Here is a 19,014-nt window from a genome sequence, read left to right on the forward strand (position 1 = left end):
ATAAAATTTGTTTACATCTGTTCAAAAACCTTGTTTACTTTTTTTTGTAATGTTCTGCTCTTCATAAGGAATACAGGCTGTTTTAGAACAGTCTTGGTAAGGCAGTTTATAGAAGCTGAAGGTTGCTAAATATTGCTAAGGCAGCTAGCCTGGTAATCATGGACTCTATGCAAAGCACTTTAAACAAATTACCTGCCCCCCACCCCCCCAATAGCTCTAGCTGGAAATAGCTCAGGGACATGGGAGGGAGGGAGTCGCCCCAAGAGAGTGGGTGAAAACAGTTGTTGGGATTTTATACTCACAGCTCCCAGGGTAAAGTAACCTCTCTAGTTATAATCAGACTCCTCTATCATGTAGGGGAAGCGTAGAAGGACGTTAGAAAACCTGTGAGGAAAAGCTGCTTCCTGTGGCCTTCAAATATCTCCTGGAGTAGCTGAAAGAGGAAGAGACTGAAATAAAAAGAAGTTAAAAGAAGCAAAGGCAGCCTCAAGCCTCATAGGTCCCACAGTACTCTGAAACCCAGGGAGCTAGGACAAGCCCTGGATGCTGAAGAAGGCAAGAGTTTGGGGACACCTTCCCACAGAACCAGGAAGCTGGGCGGGGCTCATCCCCAGGAGAGTAGATGGCGAACGCCCCAGCAGTCCTTAGACCCTGTAAATATTACATGTTTAGCCCGGTTATTCTGCATGAAGGCACGGTTTTTGATGTTTCTGTTAAACTATTGTAATAAGTAGCTACATTTAAGAAACTGAGGTTAAATTATATAGAGAGTTTATTTGGGCCAAGATTGAGGATTGCCACCTGGGACACACTTCCCAGTGGCCTTGGGGAGAGCTCCTTTCAACCTTTGTTACAAGCAGGTTTTTAAAGGCAAAAGGGGCTGGGTGCGGTGGCTCACGCCTGTAATCCCAGCACTTTGGGAGGCTGAGGTGGGTGGATCACCTGAGGTCAGGAGTTCAAGACCAGCCTGGCCAACATGGTGAAACCCCATCTCTACTAAAAACACAAAATTAGCTAGGTGTGGTGGCACACGTCTGTAGTCCCAGCTACTTGAGACAGGAGAATTGCTTGAACTCAGTGGGGGAGGTTGCAGTGAGCTGAGATTGCGCCACTGCATTCCACCCTGGGCGAGACAGAGCGAGACTCCGTCTCAAAAGAAAAAAGGCAAAAGGGGACAAGGAATGGGCCAACACGAAGTCGCTTGACGGGAATACTCATTGATTTACGGTATAGGGTATGGATTGTGGTGTCCAGCATATGGCATTTTATGGCTACTTGGCATCAGTTCATCTGGAGCCCACATAGCAAGTGGTTTCAAGGTCATTATTAGCTCAAGGTGGGAGTGAGACGTGACCGCTGTCACACGTCGTCACATTTCAGTGCATCTCTAGGCCTGATAATTAAAGGGGCTGCCCTTCCTCAGATGAGTTTCTTTTTCTTCTCAGCAGGGGGAAGCTTATGTATATTGATCTCTGTATTTCTGGGTACTTCAAGCAGACTGCATGCCCTGCTCTCAGCTACTGAAACTCACATGTCCCATCCGATCTTCCTGCCACCCCAGAGTTTAACATGAAAATAAGCCTCTCTCTCCCTCTCTCAGAAGCTGCTTGTACCTGTGTTCCAGGGCTGCCATAACAAAGTGTCACAAACCAGGTGGTTTAAGCAACAGAAACTGAGCGTTTCACAGTTCTGGATGCTGGAAGTCTGAGGTCAGCGTGCTGCAGGGGTGGCTCCTTCTGAGAGATGGGAGGAAGACTGTCTTCCAGGCCTCTCCCCTAGCTTCTGGGTGTTCGCTGGCAATCTTTGGCGTTCCTCGGCTTGTAGAAGACTCACCCCGGTTTCTGCCTTCATCTTCACACGGCGTTATCCCTGTGTGCATCTACCTCTGTATCTGAATGTCCGTTTTGTAAGAACATCGGTCACTGGATTGAAAGCCCACTCTACTCCAGTATGACCTCATCTTCACCAGTTATATCTGCAATGACCTTATTGCTAGATAAGGTCCCATCCTGAGATGCCAGGGGTTAGGATTTCAGCATCTGAATTTTGAAGGGACGTAGTTCAGCTTATAACACTCCCCTTTTACCAATTCCATAGTCCCCAGCTTCAGCCACAGCAGTCAGGTCCCCTCAGCTGGTGTTTTATAGTGACCGTAACCTTCACCAGGGGATTTTAGCTCATGAGCTATTCCTAGCCAGCCCTGTGCTCTTGCACTTGGCATTGTGTTCGTTGCTCTACTCGCCTGGCACAGCTGCCTTTACCATTGCCAGTGGCCTCAGCTGAGAGGTGGGTGTGGGGACAGCGATGTGGGCAAGGTCAGGATGGTCTCCTTGCAGATCCCTGCACAGTGAACATTCGTTCACTGAATGAAAACACATGTGCAAATAAACAGCAACAGCAACAATAAACTTTGAAAAAAATTTCCAGAGTTCAGCACCCAAAGTAGACCATTTGTATGATTAAGTAACATCTTCATTCTGGCTTTGTGTTTAAGCCAGCTTAGCTCATGTCTGAATGCAATTCTTACCTGGCCGCAAAATCAGACAGGAGCTCTCCCTCCCCGCCTTCCCAGGTCAAACCTCTACTAATCCCCTTTTCGTCTCTGCACAGCTTCTGATCCAAACGACAGGGACGTCACAGCTGCCTCCTTCCATCCGTGTCCCTTGCTGCAACTACTCCCATCTTCCCAGGTCTCTTTTCTTTCTGCCACGTGACATGCCCTCTCTTGGATTTCTCTTCTTGATGCCTCAGTGGTTCTGATGGCCTTGCTACCATGACACCTGGCACCTTTGTTCACCTGGCAGCTGACCTTCTGGTTGTTCACCTCTACCCTGCCTGGAAGGACTAGGAGCTTTCCTCCTTCACTCTCCTCGACCTGGCCCACCTCACTCTCTGAAGATTGTAGTCACTCCAGCCTCCCACCTCTTGAAACCACTTACTCACACCTCTAATACCCATAGTTGTAAGAGAATGAAAACTGTAGGCACACCTACTCTTACAACATTCATAAAACACTGTGAAAAACATGAAGATTATTATTTTCTTGTCTTTCTTTTCCTTTCCTTCCCTTTCCTTCCCTTCTCTTTCCCCTTTCCTTCCCTTCCCTTTCCTGTTTCCTTTCCTTTCCTTTCCTTTTGTTTTTTTCCCTCCCCTTCCCTCCCCTCCTCTCTCCTCTCCTCTTCTTTTTTCTTTTCTTTCTTATAAAGACAGAGTCTCACTCTGTTACCCAGGGTGAAGGACAGTGGCACGATCATAACTCACTGTACCCTTGAACTCCTGGGCTCAAGCAATCCTCCTGCCTCCACCTCCCAAGTAGCTGGGACTACCGGCATGTCCCACCATGCCTGGCTAATTTAAAAAAAATTTTTTTGCTAGAGACCAAGTCTCTCACTATGTTGCCCAGGCTAGTCTCAAACTCTTAGGCTAAGCAATCTTTCTTCCTCAGCCTCCTGAAGTGCTAGGATTACAAGTGTCACCCATCTTGCCTGGCCTGTTATTTTTATATATAATCTAAACCTCTATCATGAGCTAAAAAAATAGCTCAATATTTTATTTAACCTTTGGTAATAAGATCTGTCAGGATTCCTGACTAATACATTAGGAGACCTTTCTCCTTCTTCCCTATTCCTATTTGACACATATGCATTCATTCAGCCCGTACTGGCTTACTGCTTACTGTGTTCTAGTCACTGGTAACAAATTCTGATATTGGAAGGACTACAAAAGCACCTCTGCAATGCCATTTTCCAGCATGCAGGACTATACCCTAAGTTGCCACCCTCTTCCCAAAAAGTGAAATAAAAGAACTGGCAAGTGCGAAAAAGCTAGCTTTAAAGTTTTATGGAAAGGCATATTAACATCTAGAAATTTTCTCTTAGTAAATAATTAAGAATATGTGTAAACATTTAGATTCAAACCTAGCCACCAAGCATTCTTTTGTAGTATCAAAATGATGGAAACCACCTAACTGTGTAACAGTAGGAGACTGGGCAAGCTGATACTCAGCAAACTCTCAAAAAGAAATTCAGTTCATTGAAGGGAATTCAAAGAAATAAAATGTAGAAGCATATCGTGAAAAGATGATCATGGTTTACAAAAGAGTGCGTGTAATACAATCTCATTTTTATGTTAAAACACAGAACAATAAAAGAACTTGGTGATTAGAACCCAGAGCATTAGCTGTGACTCACTCTGGGTAGAGGGATGAGATTATAGGCCATTTTTTTCTATTTGCGTATCTCATTTTTCTGCGACGAACAAATACTACATTTGCTTTTGAAATAAAAAGAATATAAAGATACCCTTTTCTAAATATTTCCACATATGCCTTTTGACCCATTGCAGCTTATAGTGATTTAGGATACTACATTATCAATAAACTGCACCATGTGGACGAGTCGGTGGGGAGCAAGACGAGAAGGGCCTTCCTGTACCTCGCCGCCTTTCCTTTCATGGATGCAATGGTGAGTAGAGAAGATCATTGGCTTTCTTTCTTTTTCTTTAGCTGGTGGTAAAATATACATAATATAAAATTTACCATTTTAGCTATTTTTGTGTGTACAGCTTAATGTCAAGAAGGACATTCACATTGTTGTGTAACCAATCTTCAGAACTCTTCGTCTTGCAAAACTGAGATTCTGTCCTCATTCTGCCCCAGCTCTGGGCAGCCTCCATTCTACTTTGTAACTCTACAAATTCGACTACTTGAGATACCTCAAAAGAGTGGAATCATACAGCACTTGTCCTTTTGTGACTGACTTATTTCACTGAGCGTGTCTTCAGGGTTTATCCATGTAGTCGCAGGTGTCAGAATTTCCTTCCTTTTTAAGGCTGAGTCACTTTCCAGTGAATGTCTAGGCCACATCTTGTGTATCCGTTCATCAGCTGATGGACACTTGCATTGCTTCCGCCTTTGGGTTCTTGTGAGTAATGCTGCTATGAACATGAGTGTGCAAATATCTGAGTCCCTGGTTTTGGTTCTTTGGGGTATATACCCAGAAGTGGAATTGCTGGATCATATGCAAATTTGATTTTTAATTTCTTGAGGAAATAGCGGACTGATTTTCATAGCAGCTATACCACCAGCAGAGTACTCAGGTTCCAATTGTCTGTTGACTTTTAACCAGTCCATCTTGTCAATGTACTTAATTTTGCCACAAGTTCTGGTAGGTGGCAGGAAAGCCCATTTGAAAATTTTGATGCAGATACACAGTTCTTTTCTGATATACTCAGGATCAAAGGATCAGAATCACTTTCTGATAAACTTACCACTTGTGTGGCACAGACACCCACAGTTTCAGAGTAAGAATCTGTTGAACATATTGGCAGGGATTCATTATTTTAATAACCAGCTTTACCCCGTTAGCTCAGGGCTGCCCACTTCCATAAATTCTTTGTCATGATACTGAGGAGTGCTTAAACAGCGCTTTCATTCTCTTCTGCTGTCTTATAAATATAAAAAAGACTTAGCAGAAAAGGAAAAAAATAGATATATGTATATGTTTTCCAATAAGGTCCAGTGCTGGAAAGTAAACCCTTTCCTTTGGCTCCATTTTGAATTATTCTTGGAAGGAGACTTAAAAATATGTTAGTCTGTATAGTTTTTACCACCCCACCTCAAGTTTATATGCAGTTAGATGCATGATGTAAGTGCATAACTGGCTTCCCTGCAGTGCCTGAATTAGCCCATAGTGGTGGCCCAGTTAGAGAACTGAAGGAAGTGGCCTTTCTGACATCCCTAAAGAGTCGAAGTCCAGCTTCCTGGCCAGGTCCATGCTGTTGCTCTGAGGTCTGTCCTCCCATCTGTGTTAGAAGTGGGACTCTACACACATAGAAGAGTTACAGTTATACGGTGAATTCCAGGAACTCAGGACTGTTAGTAAAAGTGGATTGCAGATTCTTAAGGACCTGGTAGTCCATGTCCCTTCAGCTGTATTTATTTGCCATAAGAGACTTTCTGAAATCAAACAGAACACCAGAGCATTTGTAATTGGTACCCTTTTCTTCCATGTTTCTTCTGTAAGTTCCCCCCAAAACCCTGGTATAACAGCACGAGATGGCTAATAAAAATGAAAATAATGAACATTTATAAGGACTAGATCAACTCCTCCCTCCCCACCCCCTCACACCGGCAGCATGGCGCTGATGTATTGGTTGGAGAGAGAATGTTTAAAGCCAGGAAGCTTATTATATGGTGGCTGTCAGACAACAAAGCCAGCCCACAGCCGTGATTTGCAGATGGGCAGGGAATTAGCTGTTGCTCTGCTAAGTCTTGACGTGGACCTGGGGAATAGACCCTGCTTGTCGCATTGTGTGTAGCTCAGATGAAATGTCATTTCTGTATCAGTCCAAATCAACCTTGAAGGTAAGAAGAGTGATCCTTAAACAGAGCCCGTCATGAACTTGAAACCTTCTCCAGACCTGCTGTTCCCCGGGCTTTTCATCTGCTCCCCTCATAGCACCTTCCTCCTCATCTCCCAAAGTGTCAGGTCAGATCCTGCCCAAACTTGAAGGCAAGAAAACAGTAGACTCTAATCAGTCAGTGAGCGCCGGTAATAACTGTAATAACTCAGACCCAAATGAGAGCCCTCATGATGACGTGCATCACGTGGGAAGGATGCTGCTTTGGGACTGAGATGCTTGAGAGAGAGAGATTGCGTTTCCTCCATTCTTGGTATTCCTTCAGCTTTCCTGCCAGGCGTACAAACCTAATAGTGCACTAGTCTGCATGCAATTGGTGCTAAATAAATACCTGCGTGCAGTCCTTCACTCCACTGGAAAACTCTAACGTGGAACCAGGCACCAGATCAAGTTACAGTAATTTTACCAACCAAAGATTTATCAGACCTTGGCGCTAAGGCTTTGAGGGGCTATAAAGTATATTTCAGGAATGTCCAGTAAATCGCATCAACCAGAAACCGCATAATATTGAAGGTGTATCTCATGCCAAATTCTTTTCTTTCTGGCAGGCATGGACCCATGCTGGCATTCTCTTAAAACACAAATACAGTTTCCTGGTGGGATGTGCCTCAATCTCAGATGTCATAGCTCAGGTAAATATGGTCTGTGTGTCAATCAGAGCTCCTCAGAGTCCCCTTCTGGCATGTGTAACTGATGTGTGATTTACATTCATTCACTGTGCAGTACATTCTGCATTCGACCTGGTTTTGCCAGCACTGTTATATCACATAGAGACCTCAATACATATTTGCTAAATGGTTGAGAAAAGGAAACTCGCTGTAATAAAAGTGTGTATAATCTTGCTAGAATACGGGCTGTAAGAATTTAAATTTAAATCAAGAGGTTTTGACCTTTATTTTTAAAGAGCTTGCATGTGAGGTGACTCTACAGTCATACCTAGTACCTTTTGGCATGTCTTAGGGTCACTGTGCACTTGCCTGGGTGCCCTCTGTGTGGCCTAACACTATGTCACTGTGTTCTAGAGAGAGAGGCTCTTAAGAATTATTCTTAAACGTTCTTATAATCCTCTGTTGTTACCATGCAGAGCTGCCATTCACAGGTCACTTCCCCACATTTAGAAAGAACCAGGAAGTTGATTCAGCTGCCTTTCCACGCCGTCTGAGAAGAAGGCCTACATCCCACTCTCTGTTGGGTCCAATTCTCTGAGCCCTGGCACTCAACTCTGGCTTTCTGTCCTTTCTTCTTCTACCAAGGATAGAGCATGAACAATTTTAGTGGAAAAATCGATTGAATTCCTATGATTTATAAGTTAGACTAAGTTCCTACAGTCAGGGATTTGGGAGAATGATTTCTTCATAGAGGAGGAGGTTAGACTATATCTCTACATGCCCTTCCAAATTCTCATTTCTTTCTTTTTTCTTTTTCTTTTTTTTTTTTGAGACGGAGTTTCGCTTTTGTCAAATGGCATGATCTTGGCTCACTGCAACCTCCACTTCCCAGGTTCAAGTGATTCTCCTGCCTCAGCCTCCTGAGTAGCTGGGATTATAGGCACCTGCCACCATGCCCAGCTAATTTTTGTATTTTTAGTAGAGACGGGGCTTCTCTATTTTGGCCAGGTTGGTCTCAAACTCCTGACCTTAGGTAATCTGCCCACCTCAGCCTCCCAAAGTGCTGGGATTACAGGTGTGAGCCACCACGCCCAGTCTCATTTCTATTCTATGAACATTTCCATACATTTTTCCTTTCTTGCACACCCTGATCTCTTAGCCCCCTTCTTGAAATAATCTACTGTTGAACTGTTAGTATGAAGACCAATAATTTCCAGATTAATTGTGTTCACTCCGTGGATCACTATTATAAGTAGTTTAAATGGATTTCTACTAACACATTGTGTGTGTGTGTGTGTATGTGTGTAAATACTAGCAATACTAGCAACCATCATTCTTTGGTATGTCTTTGTTAATTTTCTTAAGAGTGAGTAGAGAATTTTGTCCCAGTCTTACTGTCTGTATCCTCTGGGAGATGAACTAGACTGCCTTATTCACTCTAATCACTTCATTTGAAATTCAGTAAGCCTCTCTAATTTCAAACACTGGCATCAGCAAGTCGGTGAGCATTTGTGAGCACACATTTGTAGATGTGTGTTTTTTTAAAGGCAAAAAAAAAAAAAATTCCTTAACTTTGCCTGAAATAAACATAGTAGCCATCCAAGGACAGAAGAAGAAAAGCGTATCTCTGAAAAAGACTTTGCCAATACACCTACAGCCATTTTCCTCCTCTGTTTTAAACCTGATCCTGGCCCTTGCCTGTTGAGGGAAGGCCTGCAAGTTCAGAATAAACAGATCTGGTTAGTGGGAGCGTGGAAGCCAAGTTCAGATGCCATCTGGCTTCAGGCTGTGCCTGGTGGAGTAGTTATTTTAAACCTTGTTGCTTGAGTTCCTACCACAATTTGGCTAGAGGAGTAAATTCTCTTTTTAAAGTCTTTTACCCTCAGGCTTCCGCTTATTACCTGAAAATATTTGTTAGGTATGAAAACATACCTAAGTTGGTAATGAGTAAATAGATTCCATGCAAAGTACTTTGAAATACCACCTTGGCATAAATAGCACATAATCACCAATCACCAGTGATAAAATGGAAATCATTTATAATGCCTCAAATTTCAATGGCAATTCTCGAGGGGGGGGTTGTTTTGTTTTGTTTTGTTTTCAAGTTTTACTAAATTAATGGATTTCACATAATAGTACAAAAAACCTCTTGGTTTGGTGCAAACATGCAGTGTTTTTCTGTGCCGTCATTATTTTAACAGTTACGTGTTCCAGTCAGTCATTGCCAAGGGATTCGTGAAAACATATTGCTGTTTTTGTTTTATTCCCTGGTCATCTGGACCTTCTTAGCTTGCTTGATATCAAGGTGAGAAATCTCAAGGTTGTTTGCCGTCTTCGGATTTCCATCCTGTAACTCCTCTGCTATCATCAGCCCTTGCCTTTCAAGGTCAGCTGACATTCCAAGGCTGGTCAGATCATAATGTGTACATCCCCTGCATTCCTGTAAATTCCCTTATCTCCTGCCTTTTCATCTCAGCCTTCCGAGAAAATTCCTCTGAACCAACCCTGTGTTATGCATCTTCCTGCACTTCCGTGGTGCTTCTGCAAAAGGTTACACCATGGAACAAACTGATCAAACTGTGAATGCACAATCTTATCCCTCACCTCTGCTGACTCTGTAGGAATTATTTCAGAGGGTGTTTCTCTGCCTCTCACCTCCCAACATATAACCTCATTTCCCACCTCACAGAGTCAGTTGCAGCAACCAAATTCATCACCTTCCAGCCAACAAACCTACACACTTACCTTCCAGCCCTGCATCCTCCCCATTCTCTTCTCATTGTAAGGGACGAAGTGTCCCTCCCCCCATCCAGGGCCACTCCTCTGGGTCCTGGCCTGTGCTGCTTTCTCAGGAACCTGTTCCCTGCTTTCTCATGCATCGTTTCCCTTGTCCTGTTGTGCTCAAATCTCTGCCATGTTAACACAGCAACAAGAAGCTTCCTGTGTATTTCACCTAACTCTTTAGCTACACTTCTCTATCACTTTATAGCCAAACTTCCTGGGAGGGTGGCTTCTACTCACTGTCTTTTTCACTTCCCTTTCATTCTCTACCTACTTGAGGCTGACTTCCACCCCCATCAGCCCACCTAGATGGTTCTTACTAATGACTTTCCTGCCATTAAACACAGCAGGCAGCTTCCCCAATCTTCTCTCTGTTGACTATCCCCTCCTCAGTCACACACTCCTTCCCACCTGCCCTCCCACCGCTGCAGTCCTGGTTTTTACGTGCTTCAGCTTGTTTTTTCCATTGATATTTAGCCATTAAGGTTGATGTAGCTCAGGAATATGCATTGTCCTGCCTTTGTTCTCAGTATGCTTCTGAGGTCTTTGGAATGACTGGATCCCAGGAGGACTCTAGACAAAAGCTGGGCTGATTCTCTGATTTTTGCAGGACAGGGAGGTTAATACATTGTGAAGCTTGCTTTAGAGACTGTACCATTGGATAGAGATATAAACATTATTGTAATTTCATTCTCTCCTGACTCTGGTTATTTCAACTTATTCTACTTTTATAGGTTAGTATTTTAAATGTTAATATAAGTTGTTTTATAATTATTACTGTTGGTGTTTTTTGGCAGAATTTTCAGTGGCTCTTTTTTGAGGTAGGGTCTCACTGTTACCCAGGCTGGAGTGCAGTGACACAATTAAAACTCACTGTAACCTGAAACTCCTGAGCTCAAGTGAACCTCCCACCTCAGCTTCCAAAGTAGCTAGGACTACAGGCGCGCATCACCACACCTGGCTCATTTTTAAAAATCTTTTATAGAGATGGGGTCTCACTATGTTGCCCAAGCTGGTCTGGAACTGCTGGCCCCCAGCAATCTTCCAGCCTCAGCCTCCCAAAGCACTGAGATCACAGATGTGAGCCATGGCACCCAGCCCATTTTTAGTGCCTTCGATCCTATAAACATTACTGTCTGTTTTCCTGTATACATCATTGATCACTTCTGTTTTTTTCTTTGTTAAATGTAGCCTAGTTCTCTGGTGTGTGTTACATACACACGTGAGTGTCCAGCCTCGAGAGGGAAAAGCTACTTTAAGTTGGTAATGAGTAAATAGATTCCATGCACAGTACTTTGAAATACCACCTTGGCATAAATAGCAAGTAATCACTAATCACCAATGGTAAAATGGAAATTATTTATAATGCCTCCCATTTCAGTGGCAATTCTCGAGGGGTGTTTTTTTGTTTTGTTTTGTTTTTGTTTAATTTTACTAAGTTAATGGGTTTCACACAATAGTACATCTTGCACCAAATCTCTTGGTTTGGTGCAAACATGCAGTGCTTTTCTGTGCTGTCATTATTTTAAGTTATATGTTCCAGTCAGTCATTGCCAAGGGACTCGTGAAAACATATTGCATAGATTGTTTTTTAAGCAGTAACCTTAAAAACGATGTCTTGAAAGATGCTTGTAGTTGCTTGAAAGAATTTTCATGGTGGGTATAACAGAATGATCAGTGTGTCCCTCCAGTGAACTGCAAACATCTGCACCTGAGTTACATGAGAGCGACACTAGGCCATCATCCAGTTTTCGCCTCTCTTTGCATAAAAATCAAGGTCTTTGCTCAGAGGTCTGTCTCAGGTTCCAGAGCATGGCCCTGTGCTTCTGTCGATCGGTTCCTGCTTCTCCCCTCTGACCTGTTCCCGTTCTCCCTTCTCTCAGGTTGTTTTTGTAGCCATTTTGCTTCACAGTCACCTGGAATGCCGGGAGCCCCTGCTCATCCCCATCCTCTCCTTGTACATGGGCGCACTTGTGCGCTGCACCACCCTGTGCCTGGGCTACTACAAGAACATCCACGACATCATCCCCGACAGAAGTGGCCCGGAGCTGGGGGTACGTCTGCCAACCCAACCGTGATCTAAGACTCGGAGTAGAATAAAACTGTGTTCTACCTCTTAGAAAATGAGAAATCAGTGACATCAAAACATGAAATTGGCCAGGAGTCATACCCAGAGGCTGAGTGCTAGGTGTCTGCCGGGAAAGACAGTTGGAGAATTAATGAACTCAAACAGATGGATGTGATCTGAGATGTCACTGTCCAGTCTCCTTATCCCACAGGAGGAGACAGAGGCACAGAGAATCTGTGGCCAAGGAATAGATACGACATTCGTGGTTTCTCTTGCTCTTCTAAGTTACTCTGCAGTCAACAAAGGTTTCAGGACCCACGTTACCTTTGAGTTTACATTTCACTGTGTTTAATTTTATAGCAGGGATCCAGGCTTTGTTTATACTTTCTTCAATGTACCAGTCCCTTATTCAGGTACCTCCTGGGGACCGAGTACAACATTAGGTACCATAGGGCAACACAGAAATTTTGAGATATGGTCTCTACCCTCAAGCAGCATCATATCCCGTTTGGCAGGTCAGAACAATACAGAAGCAACAATTAAACAGTCATCTGAGACAGCACATCACCTGTATGAGGATGTAGGAGCCACTAACACTGGGAGAAGGATTGTAGTGATGTAGTGTAAGATGCCTCCTTGGAGGAGGCAGATCTTGCTGTGCCCTGAACGTTGAATAAGAAACAAGTAGGAGTGAGATAGAGAACCTTAGAGAGATGACCAAAGCATTCTGTTTGTTGTAAGTATAAACCGTATCTGATTTCTGCGTGTGCTAATTTTCCCTTCCCATAGGTATGAGACATCATTTGGTTTGTCTGCATTTAGCTGTAAGGCATCTACAGCCCTAAATTCATCCCCTCACCTTACCCTGATCCCCACTTGGGCCACACATTACTTTGTGGTGTCAAGCAGTAATTGTTTTGACCACTTACCTCCATCCAAGGTCAGGCTGTCAGTGAAATCCTATCTAGTTATCTCATCACTAGGCCAACCACAAATTGGTCTTGATGGTAACAATCTGTCTCTTAACATTTAGCCACCAGCAAAAGGAAATAAAGTGGCCACGATGGTTCTGTGATGTAATTCTCACCCTTGTGAACAATCAAAACCAAAATTGCATAATGAAAGCCAGGCTTTAAAGATATCCCACACCTTTGCCACAGAAGTCTTAGAAATCCCTTGTTCTTTACATGCCTTTATTTTGGTTATGCTTTTGAGCAGTTTACATGACGTCTATGAGAGCTCCGAGAATAAGAACCTCTGTAGTCAATTTCTACACTGCCAAAATAATTAGGCACATTTTTGTGAGCTGATTCCAAAATAAATTATAATAACTTTTTTATTTCTAAGAGTTACCTCTTCCTGACATGGCTTCTAGCCAGCCCATTTGATGAGATTAACAAAGACTTAATTTCAAACCTGTTTCTCAGGCCCTAGATGTGGGTTCTACCTTGGTTAGAGATTCCCTGAGTCCCAGTATGGAAAAGAGTGGTTGGGATCCATTAAATTTCAGTGTGTGTTTTAATTTCACAGCAGCTTGCCAGCTGTCTCAGTTAATTTCTATTAAGACTGAACATTTTATTTTAATTCAACTTGGCTTGTCTACAGACACTTTTCCTTATATTACTTTCAAGTATAATGAATTGGCTGGTGATTAACATACGAAGGAAAAGCTTTGATTCTGAATTGTTTTTTCCATTCTACTTGTAAAGTTTAGGTAACTTTTATCTTCGTTTCTTAATGTAGGGAGATGCGACAATAAGAAAGATGCTGAGCTTCTGGTGGCCTTTGGCTCTCATTCTGGCCACACAGAGAATCAGTCGGCCTATTGTCAACCTGTTTGTTTCCCGGGACCTTGGTGGCAGTTCTGCAGCCACAGAGGTAGGCCATGCTTTGGGGATGTGGGGCTTATAATCAGCTTGGTGGGGCAGGGGGTGCCGAAACTGATGTCCAGTTCTTCTTGAGAGCTCAAGTAATTCTCCAATTTTAAATTACCTGACAGTCACCCTAGGAAACCATAAAGATCTCGTTCAGTGACGTATAATCATGTAATTGTATATTTTTATGATTATGGGAGAAAACCTGTCATGCATGTCATACATCCTTCTTGCTTATCATATGAGGAACTGAGGCACAGAAAGAAAAGGTTAAAGGCACAGAACTCGCTGGAAGCTGGGCTAGGGTTAGAATCCAGGTTTTCTGACTCCTACTCCGTTTTCCATGTCCACGGAGCCAGCACCGGCCTCTTCACCGTGGGGGCAGAGGACAATGGAGCATGCCACGTGGCAGCCGAGTGGGACACACCCAGTGGCTGCAGGGCCGCTGCCTCTGTGTTGACCCAGCCTGCCCTCACCTGCCCTTCATCGTCATGCATGTGCCACCCCACCCGTCACCACCACACCCGTGCCTGGCCTGCCCACCTCAGATGGGGAGCTCCTTGATCGAACAGACTTTCTCTGGAAACTGGCAGCCACTCCAAAGAAAGAGTTGACTCATTTTTCCCTCTTTCAAGTTGGGTTTGAACAAATAGAATTACTTCATTGGCTTCCTCCTCCACTGCCCTCTGGAGAATTAATTCCAACTCTGGAACTGCTGCTCCCGAGGAAGGCTCATGGCTGCCCACGAGGGCCCCCTGTCCAGGGGCTGCCTCGCGGGGAGCGGTCTGGAGCCCTAACTGCACTGTCAGCATGTCTCCAGCCAGAGCCCCTGCCAGTTTCCATGTCCTGGGAAGCTGCTCATGTTCTCCTGGAAAGAGAAGCACATAAATCCGAAGCAGAACACTTTCTCTTGCTTCGGTGTGTTCCTGGATCTTGTTTTTTGAGTCATGAGCGTCATCTTGGGTGGCTACTGTAACACACAGTTTTTGTTCTTGAATACTTCAGTTCAAGTTTCTCATAAAAAGTATGGAACCCCCGCCACCTGTGTGCTAGAATTCCATCCTCCCCTTTAACAAAAGAAAAAGAACAAGTATACGTTAGAGCCATTTGAAAATTGCCCTCGATGGCATATAGGAACAGCACGTGGGGTACAGCGCTGGCATTTATTGGTCATCTGCTCATGTGCCAGGCATTTATGTACATTTCCTTGACTCCCCAATAACCCTATGGGATGGATATTATTCTTACTGTTCCACCAGAGGAGCAAGAAGGAGAGCTGTGGGAGAGGTGGTGCTTTGCACAGCTGGGGAGCGATGAGGTGAAGGTTTGGATCCAGGTCTGCCCGATCCCAACGCTCCTTTTTGTTCTAGCACACCACGCCACACCACACTTCCGTCACACTGCTGGGGACTTGCCTCATGTTCCTGGAACCTCCGGGCATTGCCGTTTCGTTAATTAAAACAGATGAAGCTCGCTTTCCTCCTTCACAGGCTAGGCAGAGAGTTGAACACTGCCAGGATGTAGGTTTAGATGCTTTGTTTTCACTTTTCTTCCTTTTCATTCACATAGGGAAGGAACTGTCATTGTATTTTTCTCCTTTAAGAGGCGGGGTCTTGCTTTGTCACCCAGGTAGGAGTGTAGTGGTGGCACGATCATAGCTCACTGCAGCCTCGATCTCCTGGGCTAAAGCAATCCTCCCACCTCAGCCTCCTGAGCCACCATGCCCAACTAATATTTCAATTTCTTTTGTAGAGACGGTGTCTCGCTTTGTTGTCCAGGCTGGTCTCAAACTCCTTGGCTCAAGCAGTTCTCCAACCTCAGCCTCCCAAAGTGCTGGAATTATAGGCATGAGCTACCATGTCTGGTCAGAAACTCATATTTTCATGGAAACACATTGATAGCTTTCTGCACAAAATGTGTATTTAATTTTCTTAAATTAAAAATCTAAATTGGGCCATAGTGACCAAACAGACTGGGAGTGAGTTGGGTTGGAAGGAGAGTAGCACAGAGCCATCAACAACCACCGAAAATGTCAGCGTCCCTGAAGGATGGAGTGGAGGCTTAGAGGTGGATCCCAAGGAAGAGACCCTCCGAAGAGCAGGGAGGGCTCGCAATTTCATTTTGAGAATCCAGAATAAATAGGGCTAGACTAGAGGGTTCTGTGTAGCTCAATGGAATGAGCAAAGATTCTGGAGTTGGGTGGACCTGGGTTGAAATCTTGGCATCTCAGAGCAGTGGATGGTCTTTTCCCATCTTTATAGCCTACACTTTAAGATTAAGGTGTAATAAAACCCAAAGGGAAGGATTGAAACTGTCTTTGCAAACATATGACTGAGACAGTGAAAGAGATCTGACTTAACTGACTCCATCTTGCTTCTAACCTCCCAGCCATCCTTGTTCTTTCCTGGGCATAGGCCAAACTAACTTTGGGAGAAACTTATAGTTTATAGTTTAAACAAAAATGGTAAGAGCAAAGCAGACCTCCTTCTTGCCTGGGGACTAGATTGCCTTTGTAGAACTAGCATTAGCCACAAGATTAGAAATGATGCTTTAGGGGTCATGCAGCCGGAGGCTACAACATTCTGACCCTCCCTAAGCTGCTCCAAAGATCAGTGCTTACTTTGCAGACCCTGCACTTGATGGATCAGCTGGCCCCACGCAGATCAATCAACTGGCTCATCTGAGCTTGTGGCCCCCACCCAGGAACTCACTGAGCACAAGAAGACAGCTCTAACTTCCTGTAATTTCATCTCTGACCCCAGTGCTCGGGGAGACTGATTTGAATAATAATAAAACTCTGGTCTCCCTCAAAAAGAAAAAAAAAAAAGAGAAAAAATAAAAGGAATCTTGGCTTCCCAGCCAGTGGTCTGCACCTCTTTCTCAGTTGCATCCGCATAAAACATGATACATCCCCATTGTTTCACGTCCACTTTGTTGGCTGGCTCATTCCACTCGCAAGGATGCGGCAGAGTGCCTGCCCCTAGGAGCCCAATTTGCTGTCAGTTCCCCCCGCCCCGGGCTGTCCTGTGACTGCCTGATGTTTGTCCCCCAGTGTGGAGGGCTCTTTCCTCAGTGGCTGCACCTGAGCCAGCGTGCTTTGTCACCTACTCTAGCTCCTGGAGGACTTTCTGCTGATACCCTGCTAACTCTGCCACCTCTTCCTGTTGCAGGCCGTGGCGATTTTGACAGCCACGTACCCCGTGGGTCACATGCCATACGGCTGGTTGACGGAGATCCGTGCTGTCTATCCTGCTTTCGACAAGGTGAGAACCCGTGCGGTGTCGTGTCTGAAACACGCTTTTGAAATGACTACTTGATAGACAGGGCTCTCTGACGAGGGACACTTTGTTGCTCCTCAGTCCTGCTTCCCTTTGTAAGGTTAATATGACGTTGGGGACGTTGAAGGAATATTTTCCTCAGAAAATAACAGGCAAGTTGAAGCTGATCCCGTGATGCTTTTCCAAAGTGATCTTCTGTAGTTACTTTCAGGTTATTCCCATTGAGTAATGATTTGTTTGCGAAAGGGAAAATAAACTTCCCCCAAAATCAATTTATGGAATTTTATTTCTGTGGTTTGTTTCTTTAAACGAATACTTTGTTGACCCCCTACCAGATGGCTAAGGTGTAGGCAGGAAGCCGTGCTCCTGGCTTCATGAGGATGTGGTTCTCTTTCTGTGGGCTGGCCTACCTGCGTGCTCAAGCCTGGCCATAGGCAAGACCTGGGTCCAGTGTTTTGATATGGCAGACGTATTCCAGTGGAAAGCCTCTGTTGACAGCTGCTGTGTCTCCCCAGCCACAAGAGTCACATAACCCTTCTGCTGTGTAACTTGTGACCCAGTCAGCACTGTCCTGCTGTCATTCAATAGAAGTCTATTTTATAGCATTATGATTTAAACCTATAGACTTTTATTAATACTCTAAAACAAATGGCTGGTGAAACATACTCCAAAAATAGTCTACAGTGTTTTAAATGATACGTTGGAAGGAGGCAAACAGGCTGCCACTTCTTACCACGAAGGGCGCCTGTTGTGCCTTGAATGTCCACAGAACTAGCAGCCACTGCCAGCGTCATGCTGTCTTATCCCAGCCAGAGCCTGTGAGGTGAGGAAAGGAAGCCTCCTAGCCAGCGGTGTCCACAGCGCTCAACTCTGGCAGAATGGGCAGCTTGGCACTGGACCCTGGGTAATGCTGGTCCCTCCCGCCTTCCCCCACCACCGGCCTAACCTCTCCTGGCCACAGGAAGCCCTGGGAAGCCACACAACAAGGCTAGGCCACTGGCTGCAGGCTTCCCTCCTTTCTTCACATGGCCACCAGCTTTCAGAATGCCCCCCTGAGACCGTTTGTGGGTTCTGGGAGGGGCAAGGCCTGGGGAGCAGGGACTGGGGACCCCCTCTCCCCCACCACACCTTACAGCCTGGCCCAAGGGCATCCGCCCAAGCATCTCTGAAAGTGTGAGATGGAGACGGAGGATCAAGTCTGGAGTATCACCCACATCTGCCCTCCTCCTCCTCTGCTCCTGCAGTTCCCGAGCAGTTTCTCTGTTAGGGCATGCTTGTACAAACACACACACACATCCACCCCCACACACAGCCTGCTCCCACTTCCCTATCAGGACATTCTTCCACTGCCAGCCCCCAGGCCACTCTTCCCTGTCTCTATCACTTGCATCCTCTATTTCCCTAGAGATAGAGGATCACCTGGGAAGGGTAACCCACCTGAAAACCAGTGAGGGATTCCCCTGTACTGAGCTAATGGGCGATAGGCCCCGAACCCTGTACTGAGTGGAATTTCCTCAGTGGACCATTAGTTAGGACCCATCACCTACTGGACTGTGACTTAGGACCCGCCACCTACTGGACTGTGACTTAGGACCCGCCACCTACTGGACTGTGACTTAGGACCCGCCACCTACTGGACTGTGACTTAGGACCCGCCACCTACTGGACTGTGACTTAGGACCCACCACCTAGTGGACTGTGACTTAGGACCCGCCACCTACTGGACTATGACTTAGGACCCGTCAGCTACTGGGAATATTCTGTTGCAGCATCAGGATGCAGAGATCTCCTAAGAAATGCTTTTGGTTCCTGCTTCACAGGCCTCTGAGAGTGGACTCAGAAGGCATGAGTCACTTGCTGGAGAGAGCAGACACTGTTTGAGTGGGTTTAATTCAGTCTATAGATAGAAATCATTGTTTTCATTTCAAGGCACGTGTGTATAGAAGTAAATCCTAGAAAACCAGCATGAATGTATGTCTTTTTGC

The 19,014-nt window shown here is 45.0% G+C and overlaps 1 protein-coding gene across 1 annotated transcript in view; it reads left to right on the forward strand.

Moving 5' to 3' along the window:
• Positions 1-19,014, forward strand: part of ANKH (ANKH inorganic pyrophosphate transport regulator) — a 161,443-nt gene that overhangs the window by 111,061 nt on the left and 31,368 nt on the right. Inside the window, 5 exon segments of the mRNA XM_050794700.1 lie at positions 4,345-4,463; positions 6,969-7,052; positions 11,693-11,863; positions 13,621-13,755; positions 16,922-17,014. Coding sequence (XP_050650657.1) covers positions 4,345-4,463; positions 6,969-7,052; positions 11,693-11,863; positions 13,621-13,755; positions 16,922-17,014 — 602 coding nt within the window.

This window comes from Macaca thibetana, chromosome 6, assembly GCF_024542745.1.
Source record: "Macaca thibetana thibetana isolate TM-01 chromosome 6, ASM2454274v1, whole genome shotgun sequence".
In the NCBI taxonomy this organism is placed as follows: domain Eukaryota; kingdom Metazoa; phylum Chordata; class Mammalia; order Primates; family Cercopithecidae; genus Macaca; species Macaca thibetana.